Here is a 20,061-nt window from a genome sequence, read left to right as displayed (position 1 = left end):
CTCAAACCCCTTAACTAGGGATACAGAAGTGAAATCCAAAGATAAAATTCCTTAAGATCCTCAGTAAAACCAACTGGCTAGCCTAGCCAACAGGCAAAGGTCTGATGACTAAAATATTTTACTTTCTTCAAACTTATATAGATAAACTAACTAAAATGTGTCATAAAACATGGCTTAAAAACTAGAGATAGAGCTCATTGAGAAACATTAAAGAGGAGCTGGGATACAGCCAACAGACGATTATAACAGTAGGATTTTTTTTCTGAATATAGATGCTTTTGCCTTTACATGTATGTGCAACACATCAAATGACCTGGTTTGTTTCAAACATCTTGAATCCTTAACTCTGACATATTGACCTGTACAGTAGTATGTTAATGTCTTGCACATACAGTTCAGGGAAAGATATACTACAGGTATTGACATTATCTATATAATCACAAACAAAAATATTGTACAGAAGAATATGGTGGCTCAGTTATGTATTGAGCTCTCATTGCGTGTCACTGTGACTGCATTAGCAGATTGGAAGTGACACATTTACACTGACAGTGAAGGCAGAGGTGTTTGGATTAATCACAGTCATCAGATGAAGGTAATCTGAACGACTGTGGAAGTTACTGAGTCTCAAAACATTAGTCTGAAATTGGGTTTTATGGAAAATCACATTAACCATGCGTAAGTGAGTGAAAGTGTGGAATTGCTAATTAAAACCAGCAGGAAATACTTATGATTCAAAATTATAATCTTAAAGATTTTCATTTAAATAAATGTCTTTTTGAGTCACTTTCTATTGCAGAATGAGGTAACACAGTGGGGACTGAGACTTTGGCCTGCTGATGACAGCTATTGCATTTTCAGTATTTTGATTATTACGAATCAGGTAATGGTGGCGACTTTCCCACCATGTATTCAAATAACAAGCGGAGCAAGTAGTAATGTGTTATTCATCAGCCAGTAGTTGATGCACCAGAGAGGGTTGGTGGCCCTAATGCAACAGACTTGCTCTTCAATTCGCTTGTGCTAGCATGATGTCATACAGGGTCACTGTTTAGATCTCCACGGGACGGAGATGAAGTGAGGTCCAAAAACGTCATATGGTGCAACCAAAGAGATCAAAATGGAGATCTTTGAGATTGCCACTTTAACTTGGCAAATTTCATGATTTCTTGCATTGTAATTAGAAGAAATACATTATTAATAATAACATGAAACTATATGAGTGGAGGAAACAAAACCAAGCTGGCAAGAGAGATTAGTGTGTTGATGTTTACAAGTGAGGTTCCATTGCATTACAAGCTGGATCCGTCTATAGACACACACACACACACACACACACACACACACACACACACACACACACACACACACACACACACACACACACACACACACACACACACACACACACACACACACACACAAACACACACCTACCTGCAGGGCTTCCAGGAAGCGGAATGATCCAAGACGTCGGCCCCGGGGTACGAGGCAGAAACTGGAGTTATGGAGCAGCTCCTGGTAGTCGTATCTACACCAAGAGATACAGAAAAAATCTGGTTAGAAAATAAGAGTGTGTGTCACCAAGTTAAACAGAAGAAAAGACGACACAACCTAATGTAATGGACTACCAGTAAAAGTAAGCACATTATGTATTGTCAAAAAATAGCCGTAAGCAGCGAATAGAATCAGAGCATAATGGACATTCTTCAACTTACTATGACCTTCAAAAGAATCTGAAAACACATGCATACATTGCCACAAGTTTGTTTGGTGAATTTGAATTGACCACCTGAGTATTCAAACCCTTCAAACTTGAGACGAAGGCATCACATGTTTGTCTGTTTGAACTTAAAATGCTTACAGTCAAAATAATGATTAGAAAATTCTGAAATAAATCACACACCATTTAGCTGGTTTCAGGTGTATTGGCAAATATTTTGGTGAAATTTGTTAAAAAAATTTGATGAAATAAAAAATGCTGTGCATATAGTACAAATAATAGCAAGATTGATTGATTGATTGATTGATTGAATATCACTGCGGACTCACTGCTGGACTGATCCGAACAGTATTTGAGACACTTGACCTTAAGAATTAAAATTTTTGAAGCATATGAATGACAACTTGTGGAGATACAGATATGAATTGATTTAGTGACAAGTTTCTGAATAGAAATAGGTTGCAGTGAGGCAAACTTTTGACATAATTCAGTGGTTGTACTGAAAAAAAAGTTCATCAATTTTGATTCATGAGCATTTATGTAAAATTAAAGTTAAAAACACAGGTTTAAAATGTATAATTTCAAAACAGTATGAAATACCATAGATTTGAAGAGCTACTTGTTTCCAGCTTGGTAAAGGTATGCTAAATTCCAAATTCTATGTGGATTACTCAGAATGGTTGAAAATCTATTTAAGCGCATACTGTATGGCCGTGGCTGATATGGATAGATTCAATCTTGATTGTCTGGAAATTAGTTTGTGAGACTTGTGGTTTGAAAGTTACAGGCCAGAATATAAAGTTAAAAGTCATTTTTACGGCAGAAAAACAAAAAGAAATCTAACAGATATATGAAGGAAGCTTGGACCCCTAAAAAAAACTCTTTCTCTGGAAAAAAAAATATGAAGACAAGACAACAGAAAGAAAGAGGATAAAGAAGATAATCAAACTTCGCAGATCGCACTTATCCCCTTTTGTTATATCTTAGAAAATTCAAAGGTGAAGCCTTTTACAGGACATTTTATTGGAGACAATTAGGTCAACGGAGCTGAAAGAAACAAAGGTCAATGTGACAAATTAATGAATGTGTGATACCACTTTGCCATTTTCACAGTATCCACCCACATCAACTTCAGAGAACAATCAAGAGCAGCTTTTAAATGGCTAGCAAAGACTTTTTCCGAGGACTTCATCTCTGTCATAAAATATGGTTTATTGAAGGCAGAGTGGCAGTGTCTGCACATCAAAAGGTGTACTGCGGATAAATAATTAAATGTATTGGAACCAAAGCAGTCTACAGCTCTTATGTAATAAAATCCTTATGTAATCAAATCCTTAACACATTTCACCTGATCGATACATGTGAACAGCAAATCCTCCACATTGGGTTACCTTTATTGAAAATTTCTCTTGGTTGTGTTTGGGAAATCTGTTGATTAGACAGCATGGTTTATCTTGTCCATGAAGTGATTATTGACCACGATTACATGCACACTAATATTCCACTATTATTCTGAATATGACAATATTCTGAATTGTTATGGGTCACGTAAATAGCGTATTCCGTTTGGCTATTCCGAATCAGGCCTTTTTTTCTGAAGGTAACATTTTTCGATTACGACATGTGTGATATGTCCATATTATTTGGGTTTTAGGAACATTCTTTGGACATGTTTACTGCGCATTTGGTATATGAGTCTAAATTAGGGTTTTTACGGCAGTTTGAGACACATCGCCTCTTGCATGTGCGTTGTAAACAAACCAACTAGCCAGCAGTTTGCAAGGCTGGGATAGAGTGACAGGCTGGTTGTATAATAAACCCCCTATGCAGGCAAAATTACATATACTTGAGCAGGAAGTCAGACGGAGGCAAGGAATGAGAGAAGAGTGGAGAGCTGTTCAGGGCCAGCTGATAAAACAGAACGCCTTCTCCATGAGAGGGACTGTTTTTTGGTTATAGGGTATTATCCTGGCATGCAGCCATGTACTGATGGTGATGATTTAATGTGGTGTGGTGGTAAATACCATGGAACAACAAAGGTACTGTGCCTGTATGTATAATATCAGTTAGCAATGTTAACAGCAATAGTAGGAAGACTGTCTTTTTCAGAATTAGGGCAAAAAACTGAAATATTTAGTGCATGTGAACACAGTCACAGTTGGAGTGTTTCAAGACTAAATCTACTATTTTACTATTGAAATTCTTTTAGTGTTAGTAAGCAGCCCCTTAGGACAGGGTGAGGCAGGTTTAACTGAATGGTTTGATGATTTTGAGTGATGCTAGTATGATTGAAAGGCTTCGAGGAATCCACTAAAAGTCTCTTTCAAGTATCAAACCCTCATCCCTGTAGCTTACTCCCTTGTAACCAGCTTGAATATACAGCAGCAACAATGGATTCCAATAGTGAAACAGAGCTACCGTGCATTAACGTATCAAAGCATTTGAAAAATGTCAACAGAAACTTCTGAAACCACTCTGATGGTGTGACAAACGTGTCAAAGTGCATAAAGGAAGAATAAATAAAGTAGACAAAATGTAGAGTATAGTACATAATTCTACAAAGCTACAAACTTTCTATCAGTAATATTTTCAGTAACACTGGGAATTCAAAGATGCATAACTTTAACCAATTTAGCCATTCTCTATATTCAAATTATCTCCCTCATAGCATCCACTCTTTCTATTCCAGAATCCCATTGGACACGCACTGTGGAAGTCAGTGAATTTAAGTTAAATTTAGTTTAACTGGCAGCAGAAGCCACCACTATGGCACTATCTCCATTGTAAATCATATTTAGCAAGTTATCAATGAAGCGAGGGTTGTTTGGAACATACTGAACAGAAGCAGGAGTGGTTTGAGGAGTTTTTACGGTCATTTTGATACAGTCTTTTGTTCTTACTGTGACTGTTTGAAGCCAAGTTAATAGGATTCCTCAGCATAAGAAAAAGCTACAAACCTCAAGTTTAACTTTATTTGTCACTCAACGGCACACGACCTCACACGTTGAGTCAGAACCTTCCTTTGTGTGTCATTCTTAAAATCTAGATTTTTTATCAGTAATATTCATGTAAATTACCCCAATACATATGTGTACAGTTTGATTATAAGAGTATGTTGCTTTATGGCTTTTTAAAAAAAACTTGTAAACACGTAAGCACCTTATTTGAATTTCTTTATATGACGGAAATTAGAAGACGGTAATGAGTATTGTCACACATGGAGATCACACAGATAAATGGTAAGGATGAACAAGGAGGGTTTATTTTAGTGTATCTTCAGTCAAAAGTGCCAACAAGGTAGAGGTTCTTTTATTAAAATCTTTTTAAGGGTTTTTGAGTTGATTTTGTTAATTTAGCTAACTTTATGTTGCTACTTGCTAAGTAATGTAATGGAATTATGGTCTGACTGAGTTTTCATTTACTGTGTGGCCCTCTGTTTGTTCAATCAACAGCTTTAGACCATCATTCAAGGCTTTACTTTATTCAACAAGGACGCTACAATCCCTTTAAAGGGAAGCAGTGTACTGTTTGTTGGCCGGTCAGTCGCACTGTGAAACACTGAGTCCAGTGTTCAGATCTTTGACCACAAAGGCTTATAAACAACAGCACATCCTCCAGAGGATGCTATACAACTTTTAGACTTGTTGGCTTGTTTTAAATGCAGTATAGGCAGCATGTGTCTCGAAAGCCAACACTGAGTACTCTACTCAGTGTATTTCCTCAAATTTGAAATAAAAATGTCCATACTCATGGCTGGACTACTCCACACTCACCTCAAACTTGGTGAATTTTTCAACAAGTAAGTCGCTTTTTATCTGTCCAAAGCCTGACACATTAAAGTTCTGGTGATGCTGTGTGTGTGTGTGTGTGTGTGTGTGTGTGTGTGTGTGTGTGTGTGTGTGTGTGTGTGTGTGTGTGTGTGTGTGTGTGTGTGTGTGTGTGTGTGTGTGTGTGTGTGTGTGTGTGTGTAGTATGTGTGTGTACACATGATCCCAGGGCTGGCCTGAGGTGATTTCAGATTGCAGCCTAATCTGTCTGGGGATCAACTGTCCCCACAACCTCACCACTAGACACCTGTGTGTGTGTGTGTGTGTGTGTGTGTGTGTGTGTGTGTGTGTGTGTGTGTGTGTGTGTGTGTGTGTGTGTGTGTGTGTGTGTGGGTTTTTTTTTATGTGCGTGTGTGTGTGTCAACCTGCCTGGAAAATCTGCCTCTACAATGTGTGTGTGTGTGTGTGTGTGTGTGTGTGTGTGTGCCAGATATGTCTTTGTGATGAGATCGTCTGGCATATCACTTACTGTCACTGCACCTGCGTGTATTTGTGTGTGTGTATTTGTGTGTGTGTGTATTTGTGTGTGTGTGTGTGTGTGTGTGTGTGTGTATGAAAAGAAGAAGAGAGCAAAATAAGATGTCAGGTGTCCAGTTTGTCACCAAAGACAAGGTCATTCTAACCACCGCCGAGAGATGGAGACACACAGGGACAGCTTGTCACATTTAAAGACGGTTATTTGGGAAAACAACTCAAACGGCTTGACTACAATTAAATATCACAGCACCTCAGGCATTTTGTTTAATGACAAGAGCCTATTTGTGTGACCTTGCTTTACGTCCCACATGACTTGTAATGTCATCTTTATTTGGGCGGTCAGTAATGATGCTAAATTTTCCTGCTATCGGTCCTTCCAGCAAGCTTTTCGCTTCCTTTCCCACAGGCTTTACCTCTGTGGAAAGTTTTTTGCTTTTAGCAAGGTTTGCACAATACCATGGAAGCAGAGCTGCTTTGTCTTGAGCTCTAGCCTGTAGCCTGACTCTGGAATACTGAGCACCGAAGGGCCCTAGGTGCATAAGGGCCAGTGATAGTGATAGCAGGCTGGAAGCTGACACTGCAGCTATGGGATTACCAGCATGCATGGGAGGACCAGACCCTACAAGTAAACCACCAACAAGGCATAACAAGGCAACTAAACATAGAGACCTGACTAGACACATAAACTCCTGAGGTTGAAGGCCAACTCCAGTACCACAGCTGAGTATAAATGGATAGACATGTCCGTTATTTAAACATCTTTGTCTGCTCCACACATTTTTACTCTAGCAGTAAAAAAAAGAGAGAGAATGCTCTATTTTACTGAATGAGAGTGCTACACTCTTCCCAGTAATGCCAGAGCTTCTATCTTTGGAATTTAGTATTTTAATGTATTCTTATATTAATTGCTTTCGTTGTATTAGTGCTTCGTGTCAATTTGCACAGGAGCTGCAACTTGTAGCTATTTGTGACAATACATCTCTTCTTTTTCGTCCTTATATAAGATGAAGTGTTTGGGGGTTTTTTTTGTTCGTGGTTTTTGACAAATAAATGTAATAAACTAACCTAGCCTTAATGCAGGCTGATACACATGGCCTTGGCTATTCATAACACCTACAGGGCTCAATGTTCCTGCAGGCACAAGGCCCACGCTGGTTTAAATGCAGTTTTTATGCAATTTTCAAAAGGCGGGAGTCTACTTTTTGTAGTGTAGTGTGTGTGCTTGTTTGGTCATTTCCGAGCACTAAAGAACTGAAATTGCATTTATGATAAGAGGTGGTCTGAGCAGGTTTTATCTCATAAGGCAAGGCATGGTCCTTCCTTAACAGAGTAAGCCTACGTTAACATATATGGCCTTAATAAATAAAACATGTTTAGAAAACCATTTAAAAAAAAAGGTGTAAACACAGTCCTGTTTACTTTATGCACAGCATAAATATGAAAAAGTGATAAAGTTATACGCTTTTCAAAAGCTAACTAGCACATTTTCAAACAGGATTTTGTATCCATGTTTTTTGTGTCCATGTGGTTTAGTCAAGTTTAAAGGGGTTAAAATGGGAAAATAAACATATGAATAACTTGCACACATTCAACATAAAATGTCTGCTTTTAATCCATTTTGAGATAATATATTAGAGGATTAAGTGGTGTAACCATAAAAACTTTGTACTAAATAATTGAACATGCTTAAAATGCTAAATTTTGGGACCATTTACATTTTTTGTGGTTACACCATTTGACATACTGTACTCAGGAGCATTCAGTCTTATTTTTGGTTAAAATAAAATGGTGCAAATGTGATTTCAAATAACATTAAACCAACAAAAATAATATAATAATAATAAGATATTTGTAACTGACCCATATACTTAAAAGCATAAATGAGGACAGTGGAGGAGAAGACCTACAGAGTTTAAATGTATTCATTTTCCTATATTAATTGTTTGCATAAAATAAGTGGCAGCACTGTTGTGGCAGCAGCTGTAGAATGAACACTTCAGCTTCATTTTCATTCCATTTTCAGCATATTTGGATTGATTTAGATTCATAGTTGTCCTATGATGAATGTATATTTTTGAACTTCAGGTGCTTCACAGAGGTGAACTCATTTCTTTCTCTCACTCAGCCTCTTTGTCGCGAGAGGAGCTTGTGTGATTGGTCATTAATGAAGCTCGCCTCGACCTCGACCACCTGGGCATAATGCCTTCTTCTCCACTAATAATGTATTCACTCTCTCTCTCCTCCAACTTGTGCCTGGCTGAGCCCAAAAGAGCAGCAGTGATGATGTTTTGGAAAATTGCAAAAAATGTGTTGGTCACACCCATATGTACCATAAACCAGGAATTAAGACTTGGAAAGCCCATGATGAACCGCCATTGGTAGCGGTATCATCATTATCAAATGTCTAAAGCGACTAATCAAAATGCAGTTTATAAAGGTGTTTGATTGGCAATTTAGCACTATCATAAAGACGCAGTTAAACTAGGAAGGTTTGGTTTGCTTTGTCTGACAATCGCCATGGACACACGTGAATTTCTTAAAGGATAATAAACAACAGCTGACCCACACTTGAACAGGCCCACTCCAACTCGATCTGATCGGTCCAAATCAGCAAATCACCAAAACCATAATCAGCTCAACAGTTGTAATGTGTGTCCCGAAGAGATGGAAAACATTTAAAGTAGGGGCTAATCCGCATGCTGTGTTGCCATGACACCTAATTGGCACTTTTACAGCACCATAACGCTCATAACCATTTGAGACCAGTGCAACAACAAACCCTTGTAAAGAGATTCCTTCTGCATGATCCTAGTTATGGATTTTTCCTGGTGAATACATTAGAGGCCATTTGAACAGCTTAAACAGACAAAACAAATAATATGATATGAAAGATAGGAGAGGTAACCGTGACAGCAATAGTAGACAGTGTAGTTAGTCTCTCTCAAATATTGGACTCTCACACTCAAGATCAGCTGGCACATTCAACTCATTAATCTGTTATACTTCCTCAGCCACCTGCTTCACTGTTTGAAATTCAGCATGGTTCACACCTCTGCTGTTACACTTCTGTGTGCAAGTGCATGAGTGGGACTCAAAAATGAGGTGAAAAATATTGATTTCAAAGAATTAAAAACAGCAATATATGTATTCAGTAACATGTTGAATATTAAAAAATGAGGAACAATCCTAAAGGTGTGACTTCAGATGTAACCTCCTTTGTAATCATCAACATTTTCATCAGTAACTGTAATTTAATGACACATTTGTTCTCAGTAACTGTAACGGACTACACTTCCTTATTTTTTAATTGAATTATGGAATGCCATTGCATGTAACTAGTTACTTCCCAACACTGGGTATAATTTAAATACCCAATTTAAATGAGGTCTATTGACCAAAAATATGCGGTCAAACCTGTGATAGTTTGAACTGAACCTGGCTGAAATGGTCTAACACAGAATTTATACCTTATGCTTTGTAAACAGTCAAACCAAACCGAGTAAATTTTGACCCAAGAGGACAAAAGTTGTATGATCGACAGGAGTGAACTACAATGTGATGACTTGCATATGATTCTGTTGGATGTATGTGTGAGCAAACTTTCTTACTTAATATATTTGTGGCTTCTATTTGTTCAAAAGTTTTTTTTTTTAAATCTAAAAGCTAAAATGTTAAAACACTCTGCAAGCACGTTGAAGTTGAACTTCCTCTCTAAGTACCTCTCTGTAGTTTGTCTGTTTGCTTTTTACTTAAGTAGATTCTGGTGCATAATCAGCAGGCTGTGTTCTCTTCATTTTCCTCTTCACGTTCAATTAACAGTAATGCTTTCCTGAGCTGTGCTCGTAACAACAGGACCCATGATTATCTTAAACTACTGTAATCAGCCTCTTCTTGTAGCAGGAATAATGTTTATGAACGTGGGGGAAAATGTGGAAATCAGCAGCAACTGGTAAAAAGTAGCTGGTGTGTTTTTTTTTGCATACAATAAATATATAACTATGAGCTTTATATTAATGTAGTATGTTGATACTGTATAGAGCAATGTGTGCATTGGGGTGTTTTTCCCGGTGTGTGCATGAGAGAGACAGATAGACGAGGGAAAAGCAGAGCTGCATGATTTCCAGCGAGAGAGAGAGAGAGAGAATTAAAAATCAATAGGTGCCACAGAGAATCACTCAGAACATTTTAGCTGAAAAACAAAAGAAAGAGTGTTTGTCACTGTAAAGTAAAAGGCTTCTCACAGTAGAAGACACTAAATAGTTTCAGGAGTGACGGATCAATACGAGGGCCTCACAGAATAGACCCCGAGGTCTGGTTTACACTGGTGAAGAATGTGTGTTTTTATATCTGAAGAAAAGTCCAAATTCACTAAACAAAACTACTACTACACACACACACACTAAATAAACAGGAGAGCTCTCCTCACAACCACACAAAAAATGGTTTTAGTAATTGTGATGGACAGCTCTGTGTATCAGTTTTATCCCCTTTTTTTAAAGCTCTTGTATTAGTTTTGGCCATGTCTCCTTTTGTTTATGAGAACATTTCCCACATATTGAACTGAGGTGCACTGCTGAGGGACACCGAAACAGCATGAAAACAACCAACCCGCTGTCTGAGTCGACAAATATCTCAAAAAGTGGGAAATGCTGGCAACATAGTTCGTGTAAGAAAGAATGTACAAGTGTCTGTCGGATCAGGGAGACGGTTTAAGTTTATTCACGAGTCATTTGATTGGCTGAACCGCGCATAATCAGACAATCAGTGAGTGAAGTCTTGGGTGGTGAGTGGTGCATTTTCAGCATGGAATGCACGAATGCTGTTAGCTGTTAGTTTTTACCTGATCACAATACCTCAGTTTGTGTGACTTTGAAGTTCATTGAAGGCCTTATGCTGTAACATGCATTTTAAAGGGTAGTTCCTGTGATTTATTGTTGCACTTCCATGGAGTTGAGGGTCATATTTTTTAATATATCATATATCAACTACATAAAAGTGGTGATCCACTCCATTCAGCTGAGGCCAAGATATCCTGACTTGGTATGATCTAAAAATGCTGGATACTACAATTCCCACAAATATCATTCAAACTCCACTATTTATGTCCCATTTTTGTTAAGACCTTGTCATGTCCAAACTCAAATGACATCATAGAGGGTTTTTTTTTTCAGACTTTGGAGAACCACAAGTATAGAATCACCTTGAGCTGCATTTTCTGTATGACATGTGCTACATAAAATGATGATTTATAATATTATTATATATTGTTAGGGGTTGGGTTCAGGGGTCAATTCTGAATACTTTTAAAGTAACAGCCAAAATGTGTCCTTAGTAGTAAAAACTTTCAACAAACAACAGATGGCATCACGTGCTTGGTCAGATTTGTATAATTACTTATTTTTTTACCTAAATTATTATGGATTGAGAATCACATTTTGTCAAATCAATAAAGAGATGTTGAAGCATCTGGTAGGAGCATGTTCAGTCATTAGCTAGAACTTCAAAGTGCAAATTAGTATGAAATAAAATATCGAAAATAATTATACAGGACACCAACCAGGAAAACAGGACTAATAACCAAACTAAAGGATAGTCTCATATGTGTTCACTTAAAGCTGCTAACGTCAGGGACAGGGTTTTAATAAAGTGTAACGAAAATTGTAGTGTAGGTTGGTACGGTCACCTCACAGCTAGAGGGTTTTGGATTCGGGCCTTTCAGTGTGGAGTTTGCATATTCTCCATGCCCATGTATTGGTTTTCTCCAGGTAGACCAAAAAACATGCAGGTTAGGTTAACTGGTGACTCTAAAATAGCCTGTAGGTCTAAATGGTTGTCATTCTCTATATTACTGACCCTGTGACCTATCCAGGGTTTAACCGCCTCCCGCCTAATGTAAGCTGAGATTGGCTCCAGCTCCCCCACGACCCTCTAGAGGATAAGCATTTAAAATTAATGAATGAAAAATGGTTCCGGGTATCAGTACTCAGACAATACCTAATGTTACTACACTGTGACTCTGTAAACAGGACACTTATCTAACTTTATTAAACTGTAGGGATTCCAAACTCCCAACATTTATCACAATAAACGTAGCGTACCATGTAAACTATAAATGGCTTAACCAGTAATTACTACAAACAGGCAACTGAAAGGCACAAACAGGCATACAAACACAAATTCAGGTATGAAAAGGAAGAGAATGCTTTTGTATAACAGGGAGTAGCAGTCCCTCTAGGTGTAATTGTTCTGCGTGTGTGTGTGAGAGTGTGTGTGCGGGTTTACATGCATTGTGCAGGCCCATTAATTATAAAGCAGAGACACACACACACGGGGATGTGCCTGAAGAGAAAACAAACAACCTACGTTGATAAAAGAGCCAACGTGGCTGAAATGTCGTTCACTTCAGCGCTTTTATAAGACAATGGAAATAAATTGAACCCCGTAAACAATGCAATGGAAAGTATTTTTTTTTATTATAACAGTTGCCAAAAAAAGGAGAGAAAAATGAGCAAAGAGCATTAGAGCAGCATGTAGAGCGATACAAGAGCAGAGGATGATCTAAAGAAAGGGCTTAATCTGGTCAGACAATCAGACACCACACAAAAATTGGTAGAAGCATTTTTTTGATATTCCAACATACCGTATAAACATATAAATACATTACTCTAGGAATGAGATGAAGTCCTGCATCTTACAGGCAAGGCTTGGGAATAAGCCCTGTCTTGTATTAGTACCGTTGGGTTGGTGGGCAGTCTGAAGTGGAAAACCATAGCAGATAATTATTGGAATTTTATTTCCAATGCTAGATCTGGAAGTCAATATAACATCAGAAATTAGAGTTATTTGGTTGCAAAAGAAGCAGCAGTCGTATAGAGTTGCAAAAATAAGGTTCATTAATGTACAATTTGATTCCTTTAGAGTCAAATTGGACATTAAATAAACTTCAGGGTCTAATACGTAGAGGAAAAAATCCATGTCTTTCAAATTAATTTCCTCTGTAATATCAGCTGTGTAGAGATGTAAAACGAATGACATTAAAATAAAATGGGGGTATAGAGTCAATCTTAACTCTCTGCTTCAGTCCCTCAAGTATCTGTGCTGCCACATTATGTATCACAGCGTGGGTCTCTATGCACTGAGGCAACAAGGAATAGTCACATAAAATTTCATTACATTTCCTTCCCTGCCTCCCAAAATGTGTCGCCTCGCTCCCGCGCCTCCGACGCAACAGCAGAAAGTGAGGAAGAAAGAGCGTGCGGTTTGATACATTTGTTTCAAAATAAGAGTCACAAGGAGAGGCACCCTCTGCGGCTCCAGATGTGAAACAGCTGTGATTTGTTAAGTAGGGCTATAGGAGCCGAGGGGGTTTTATATATGTCTATGTGTGGGCGCATGTGTGTCTAAGGTGTTGATTTGAGAAAGGTGCTACTACATTGCTTGGGTTTTTTTCCCACTGGGAACACTTAAGTTATGTGACCACCCTTGTTGGAGGCAAATATGTTAAGGAGCATTCAGACAACGAGCGGTTGCCATCGAGGCCTCCACCCGGCAACAATGATGTTTGTATCCTGAATCCACAGCACCTGCCTACCTCCAATCCCACCAGTCTTTACACCACAGCATGCATGCTCTCCACCTGGTACAATCTCATTAGCCTGCTAAATAGAGCAGGTTGTGACTTAAGATAGAGGATATGGTGAGCAATATATAATGTTTAAAAGGGTTAGGGTTAGGGTTATAACTTTTCTTTTCTCATTTTATTTGTGTTTCCTTCCAGTAAAATCAGCTAATATATGGTTTTTAAAATGTGTTTCCTTTGCTGTAATTTCCCTAGTTGCCATGGTCGCACAATATATCACGATTGAACCATAATCAACTCTCACGGCAGCAGCAAATTGTTGTGCACATTTACGAAAGAGGCGGCCACCCTCCTCTTCCTCGGGCCACAGCTACCAACATCTTTACATTGAAAACAATAGAGGTGGAAACAGCTCGCTGTCTGAAAGCACCTTTACACATTGTACTTAACTGAGTGACTCATAATGCAAGGGTTAGGGTTAGCACCTTTTTTTTTTCAACTCTTGCATAAAATTAAAAGAAATATATTAACTAAATAATACCAGTACCAATCCAAGTACCCTTAAAGTAATACTGATACCAATTGAGTACTTCATTAAATACCCATCATGTGAATAGAAGTATTAAATTGTGACTTCACCACCACAGATGGGTTTTAGCTGCTGTGGCAGTGGGCCAATCACATGTCGCATTAAGTCGAGGAGTGCTTGCGTTGATTGGCTGTGAGCAAGTCCATACAAATAGTTGTAATTTCTAGCTCTGGGTGCAAAAAGGATTGATTGCAGGCGTCGTTTGACAGGAGATGTTTCGATACTACTTGGTATCGATTTATTTTGGTCAATACCTTAAAGCTATCGAGTACCGTATCCCTTCCCTAGTTATCATACCTGTAGACACTCATTATTGGTTAGCTTGAAACAATACTGTAGGAGCTAATAAGGACACCCATGAGGGGACAAATGACAGCCTTTGAATATTCTATACTTTGCTTTACTTTTCCTTGTAAAGCACCTGTAGCTGAAGAATGAGGTGGATCTATTTTCTACAGGTGTTAATGCACTCCAACTTAGAAACAGGCTGTAAGAGAGATATCTGACATTCAGCTCTATGCCCCCCCCCCCCCCCCCCATCCCCCATCCATCCCCCATGTAATGTAAAGTAACTCCAGGTTTCTTAGCTTTTCCTTGACAATTTCAGTGAATCCACTAATCCATCAGACCCATATACTGTATATAAAGGTAGGGCAAATAGTTGTCTTCAATTAAAAAGTAAAGTACAGTGGTGTCAATGGCCCTGCAGTTCAGTACAGTGAAGAAAAACTTCAATATGCTTCTTAGCTGTCTCTGTGTGGAGCTTTAAAAAGATGAAGAGACCATAAATCAGGACACTGCAGGAAAATGTGTCACACTTCGACTAACTAAAACAATTCAGATTACACAGCAGAGCATCAATCTTGATAAAAACCATGAAGAGAACTGTGATCAAGGCTAAAACTGACTGAGGGGAATAGTGTAAGCAGCTACAACATCCCAGTCAAGTATATCAGCATCTGGCTCTTTGGATTCTCTTGGAGCCTGTTTAAAAACTCATCAAAGCATCAACAAGCTATTTAGTCCACGATGAAAGAGTATGGCAGGGGATATGTGTGTATGTGTGTGTATGTGTGTGTGTATGTGTGTGTATGTGTGAAAGAGGGAGCTGCTGCTTTCTGGTATCGAGTACATCTGCAAATGCATGTGCCCACATTAGTGCAGAGGAGAGCCTTTGCATTTAAAAGCACTGCCATTGTCCCCCGCGTGTAGTCAACAAATCACGTAATTCAGAGGTCGTATTGGAAAATGTGTGATGTTTTAATGGCTAATGCTCGGCAAACAATGGGAAGAAATTAGCGTCTGGGTAAGTAGATTGTGCATTAGTGGATTAAAGCTTTCTAGTTTGTGTGGATGTATGTTTGTTTGTCCCTGGTGGTGATTAAATTTAAATAAAAGGAAAGAAAGAACAGGAAAATCAACTTATATAAGCTATTATTATCATACTGACATGATGACTGACAAGCAAGATTTATCTCTCTGAAAATGTATTCATTAGTTCATGTAGATTTTGGAATATAAAGAAAAGATATTTGATGAAAAAAGTCAAAAAGTCTGGCATGGGCTTAATTGGTACTGTGAATCCATGTCATGCCCATGCCATGATTTATTTATAAAATATCCAAAAATGATTCATTTCAAAGAATTTAAAATAACAAAATATATATTCAGTAACATTTAAAATATTAAAAAATGAGTAAAATCTTAAAGGTGTGACTTCAGATGTAACCTCCTTTGTAATCATCAACATTTGCATCAGTAACTGTAATTAATGACTGACTGTAACAGATTACACTTACATTTATTTTGTAATTAAATGACATAACACCGTTACATGTAACTACTTTTTTCCCCAACACAGATGTTTACTTCATTAGGAAACATTCACCTCAAGGAATTGACCATTTATAAAAAATAAAAAAAAATACAGGTAGATTTGCTGACTCTGCATTTTGGCGGGAAACACTCAGCGAATCTGAGCAGCACAAAGATTTTGTACTAATTTGCACTTAAATGGAACACAATGCCAACAACTTCTGGGACTACCTTAGCAACAAAGAGTATGGGAAAAACAGCTGTTTGTGGGCATCTGGAAGCTATCGGCATTAATCTGATAGAAAAGCAACATAGCATTAAAGCAGGCCTTGGCCTTTCACTTTCAGGGAACATTTTTACTTACGTTAACCTCAAGTTTTGGAACTTTGACCGTGTTTAATATAAACAACCAACATTATAACAATCCACAAAAGCATGATATGATGTGTCACGGGTTAGCCCGTCCCCTATAAAGTAAGAATTGTTTGTAACCTGTTCTCCTGTGATGGTCTTCACTCCTCTGGTTGGATTTGAAACTGCCAAACCATACTGGAGGGTCCCATTGGCTTATAAAGGGGAGTTCCCAGAGGAAGATGCCAAGTATGGTAGAACTGGAGGGGTGTTTTCTGGGTGTTGAGTTTCTAAGGCTGTTTTAAATTTATATGGAAAATAGTACATGACTAAGATGTGTGTGTATATGTTTTTGATTAAATTGTAAATATTATAGTATATTATGGACTTTTTTTGCCAGGCCTGCACTGTAGATATTGCTGATTTTCACTGTAAATAAATACACCTGGACTGCATACTGGATTTTTGGCCAACTCAGTGTTGTCTCAGCCAACCTAACATGATGTGTTAAAATTCAAATGGTTGTGCTGTACACCTGCATGAATAGGACTGGTCGTGACTAATCAACTGATTGCTGAACTGCTGATGATGATGTTGATGATGATGAAGCATGAATTAAACAGCTGATTCCAATCAGCTAATATAAACAATGACTTCAGTGCCCTGTCAGAACAAACACTACGCTCTATTGTGGCTTTTAGGTTATGTATTCAGTGATGGTCCTCACATGTATATTAATGGTACTTTCACCCTTAATTTAGAAGTAGTTTACCTAAATATTTGGTACCAAGTTGACCAAGAAACTATGGAAGATTTAAGCTGTGATTGGAAAGTTTTGTTTATTTTTGGCACAAACAAAGAAAAAGCTCATTTGCATATCCTTGTGAACACTAACACCAGTCTTTACATTGTTCTTTGTGTTGCAATTTGCCTTAAATATGGCACGGAGGCATGGAAAATACATGTCTCAGTGATAAAAAAAAAACAAGTCATTCAGTTATTTATGACAAAAAGGAAAATGATTGTCTTTTAAGACATGTTTTTCATTTAATTATGACACAACTAAAGGAGGCATAAAAAAGGAAATTGAGGGGATATTGGATTGAGTGGTCACAACACACTTCATACAGTCATCCCACAGGAAGAAAATTGTCATGATAACATCATAAGTGGCATTTTGATATTGCTAGCAAGAAAACAAGGACAGATAAAGTGCCTCACTCATGTCACACCATGTTTTTTTTTGTTTTTTTTACCAAGAGCAGTAATAAATGAAAGGAACTTGTTTTTGATTCATTTGCCTGTGTTGCTCACATTGTTTTCCTATCTGTATTTACTTCTATATTTTCTTTATTGTCAATAAGAGAAGCAACATCATTTCCTGGCAACAGTGGAAAATAGTCTTTACATTGTTCACAAAAAGGCAACTCAAGTGAGTTACAAAAAGCTAAAAAGCCAGTGTGAAAGCAGTCCGGTCGGGTCAGAGAGAGGAGGAAATTAAGCCTCGGTTACTGACTCAAACAAACTCGTGTGTGTGTGTGTTTCTGTGCGCCCGCACAATGGGAATAACAGTGTGCAACTTTCAGTAGCATCACTTTTAACCTTCGTATCCAAACAAGAGCAGTGGCGGAGGTGTCTGGGAGGGCAAGCCAAGTGGAGGTCAGGGAGCGGCGGAGTCCCAGAGGAGGTTCCTCAAAGTCTATTTTACACCCCGACCACTTTGAAGGGAAAATATTGTTATTATAGAGGTCTGCTCCCGTCAAGTTCCATTAAAATACCAGAGGACAGATGGCACAACTTCACAGAAACACCTTAACTTCAAGTGAGTCTGTGTGTATGTGTGTGTGTGTGTGTGTGTGTGCGTGCGTGTGTGTGTGTGTGTGTGTGTGTGTGTGTGTGTGTGTGTGTGTGTGTGCGTGTGTGTGTGTGTGAGGGGAAATAATTTGCATGTTCATTGCTATGTCGGTGTGTCTTTGAGACAGAGAGAAATTTCCATATTTATCACTGTGTTTGTGTTTGTGTGTGTGTGTGTGTGTGTGTGCGTGTGTGTTTGTGTGTGTGTGTGTGTGTGTGTGCGTGTGTGTGTGTGCGTGTGTGTGTCTGTGTGTGTGTACGTAAACATCACAGTTGAGACAGTTCCCTTCTCTCGCTGAGTTGAAACACAGGTCTCTGGGCTGGTATTAAAGCTTAATGTTGCAGACTGGTCTGGCTCAGAATATTAATGCACACTCACTAATACATGGCAACACACACACACACACACACACACACGCACAGACATAGAGGCAGAGCTAATACAGCATGCGGTACACAAACAGAGGAAATGTGTATTAACAGCAGTTTGTTTGGTTTGAAGAAAACAATTGTTCAGTTCAGGCAGTCACAACAACAGAACATATTTAACTTTATCTTTAAGAATTATTATAGATACATAATAAAACTACAGTAGATATGCACTTCCTGGAAATCATTAGTCTTTTAAATCTAAGATGATGTGAGGTCAGGGACAGCTGCGGCAGCTGGTGGTCTGTCATGATTGAGTGAATGTAACTGACAGAGCAAAAACTGAATTTTGACATTGACAAATAAACTGTATATAAAAGATAAGACTGATAATATTTCATGTTTTCCTTCACTGTGTGTGTTCCTTTAACACTAGAGATAGTGGATGTTGCACTGATTTAAAGCCCCATCTGGCAAATTCGTGACTTGTGATATTGGGCTATAACAAAAAAAAAAAACTGACTTAACGTGAAGGACTAAAATGAGATCTGTTGACAATATAGGAAAAATATAGAATGACACAAACTCTATCCTTTTAGTCTCAATCAGTTTTTACTTTTATTTTATTTTTTAAATAGTTTTATTACTATTATTTTGAATGTTTTTTTAATGATTTAATTTAGTTTGTATTGCTTTTCTTGCTTCTGCCTCATTGATTGATGTTTGTATGTTTTTATGGTCTTTTTGTATGCTGTGAAGCACTTTGTGAAAAGTGCTATACTAAATAGTAGTAGTACAGGTATATTTATTTATGGATATTTCTATGTCAGCTAGTGCATTCACATCTGAAAGTTTAATTAAAAATGCTTCTCACAAATGAGATGAAACTGAAACAAAGCCAAAAGTAGCCACAATAGCAGCCTTTATAAACTATAATGTTATTTACATATGGACAATTGTGTGAAAAATTGAGACACTTCCGCTACTTCACTGACACCCCTATAGTTCATATGTTTTATGATTTGTAACACCGTCCAAATAATTAACTTCATCACATTTCCCACAACTCATCTGCTTCATTTTCATTAATTTTTATCACCACTATGAAAACAATTCTAATGATGCTGTTAAAAATGCTGCAGTCATTAAGTTCGTAAATTGTCTTATAAACTTAGGAATTATGAAAATGGATTTGGGTAATTCAAGCTGAAACAGAATACTAATCAAATATTTAATGTGGTTAGGTTTGCAAGACTAGAGCTGGAATAAACTGGATTTCCATTAAACATAAGTGTTTGCACAAGCAGCCATTATTTCAATACAGTCTGTATTCACAAGCAGTTCAGAGCCAGGCCCCTTGCAGTTTTGTTACCTTTTTTTTTTATCGACTTCAATTTGACTTTTTCTTCTAATTCACTGAAGCAGCAGACAGCGTGTCACAATAACAAGAGACTATTTGGCCTCAGGTACATCGAAA

General features: G+C 37.9%; 1 protein-coding gene across 1 annotated transcript in view; it reads right to left on the bottom strand.

The window, feature by feature from the left end:
- LOC133997938 (exostosin-1) overlaps positions 1-20,061 on the bottom strand; it is a 289,281-nt gene that overhangs the window by 56,434 nt on the left and 212,786 nt on the right. The window contains exon 3 of the mRNA XM_062437675.1: positions 1,438-1,531. Within this exon, the coding sequence (XP_062293659.1) occupies positions 1,438-1,531 (94 nt within the window). The remainder of the gene's footprint in view (positions 1-1,437; positions 1,532-20,061) is intronic.

This window comes from Scomber scombrus, chromosome 17 (genome assembly GCF_963691925.1).
Source record: "Scomber scombrus chromosome 17, fScoSco1.1, whole genome shotgun sequence".
NCBI classification, from domain to species: Eukaryota; Metazoa; Chordata; class Actinopteri; order Scombriformes; family Scombridae; genus Scomber; species Scomber scombrus.
Note: the sequence above shows the minus strand (reverse complement) of the source record. Positions and strands in the feature narration are given on the sequence as shown.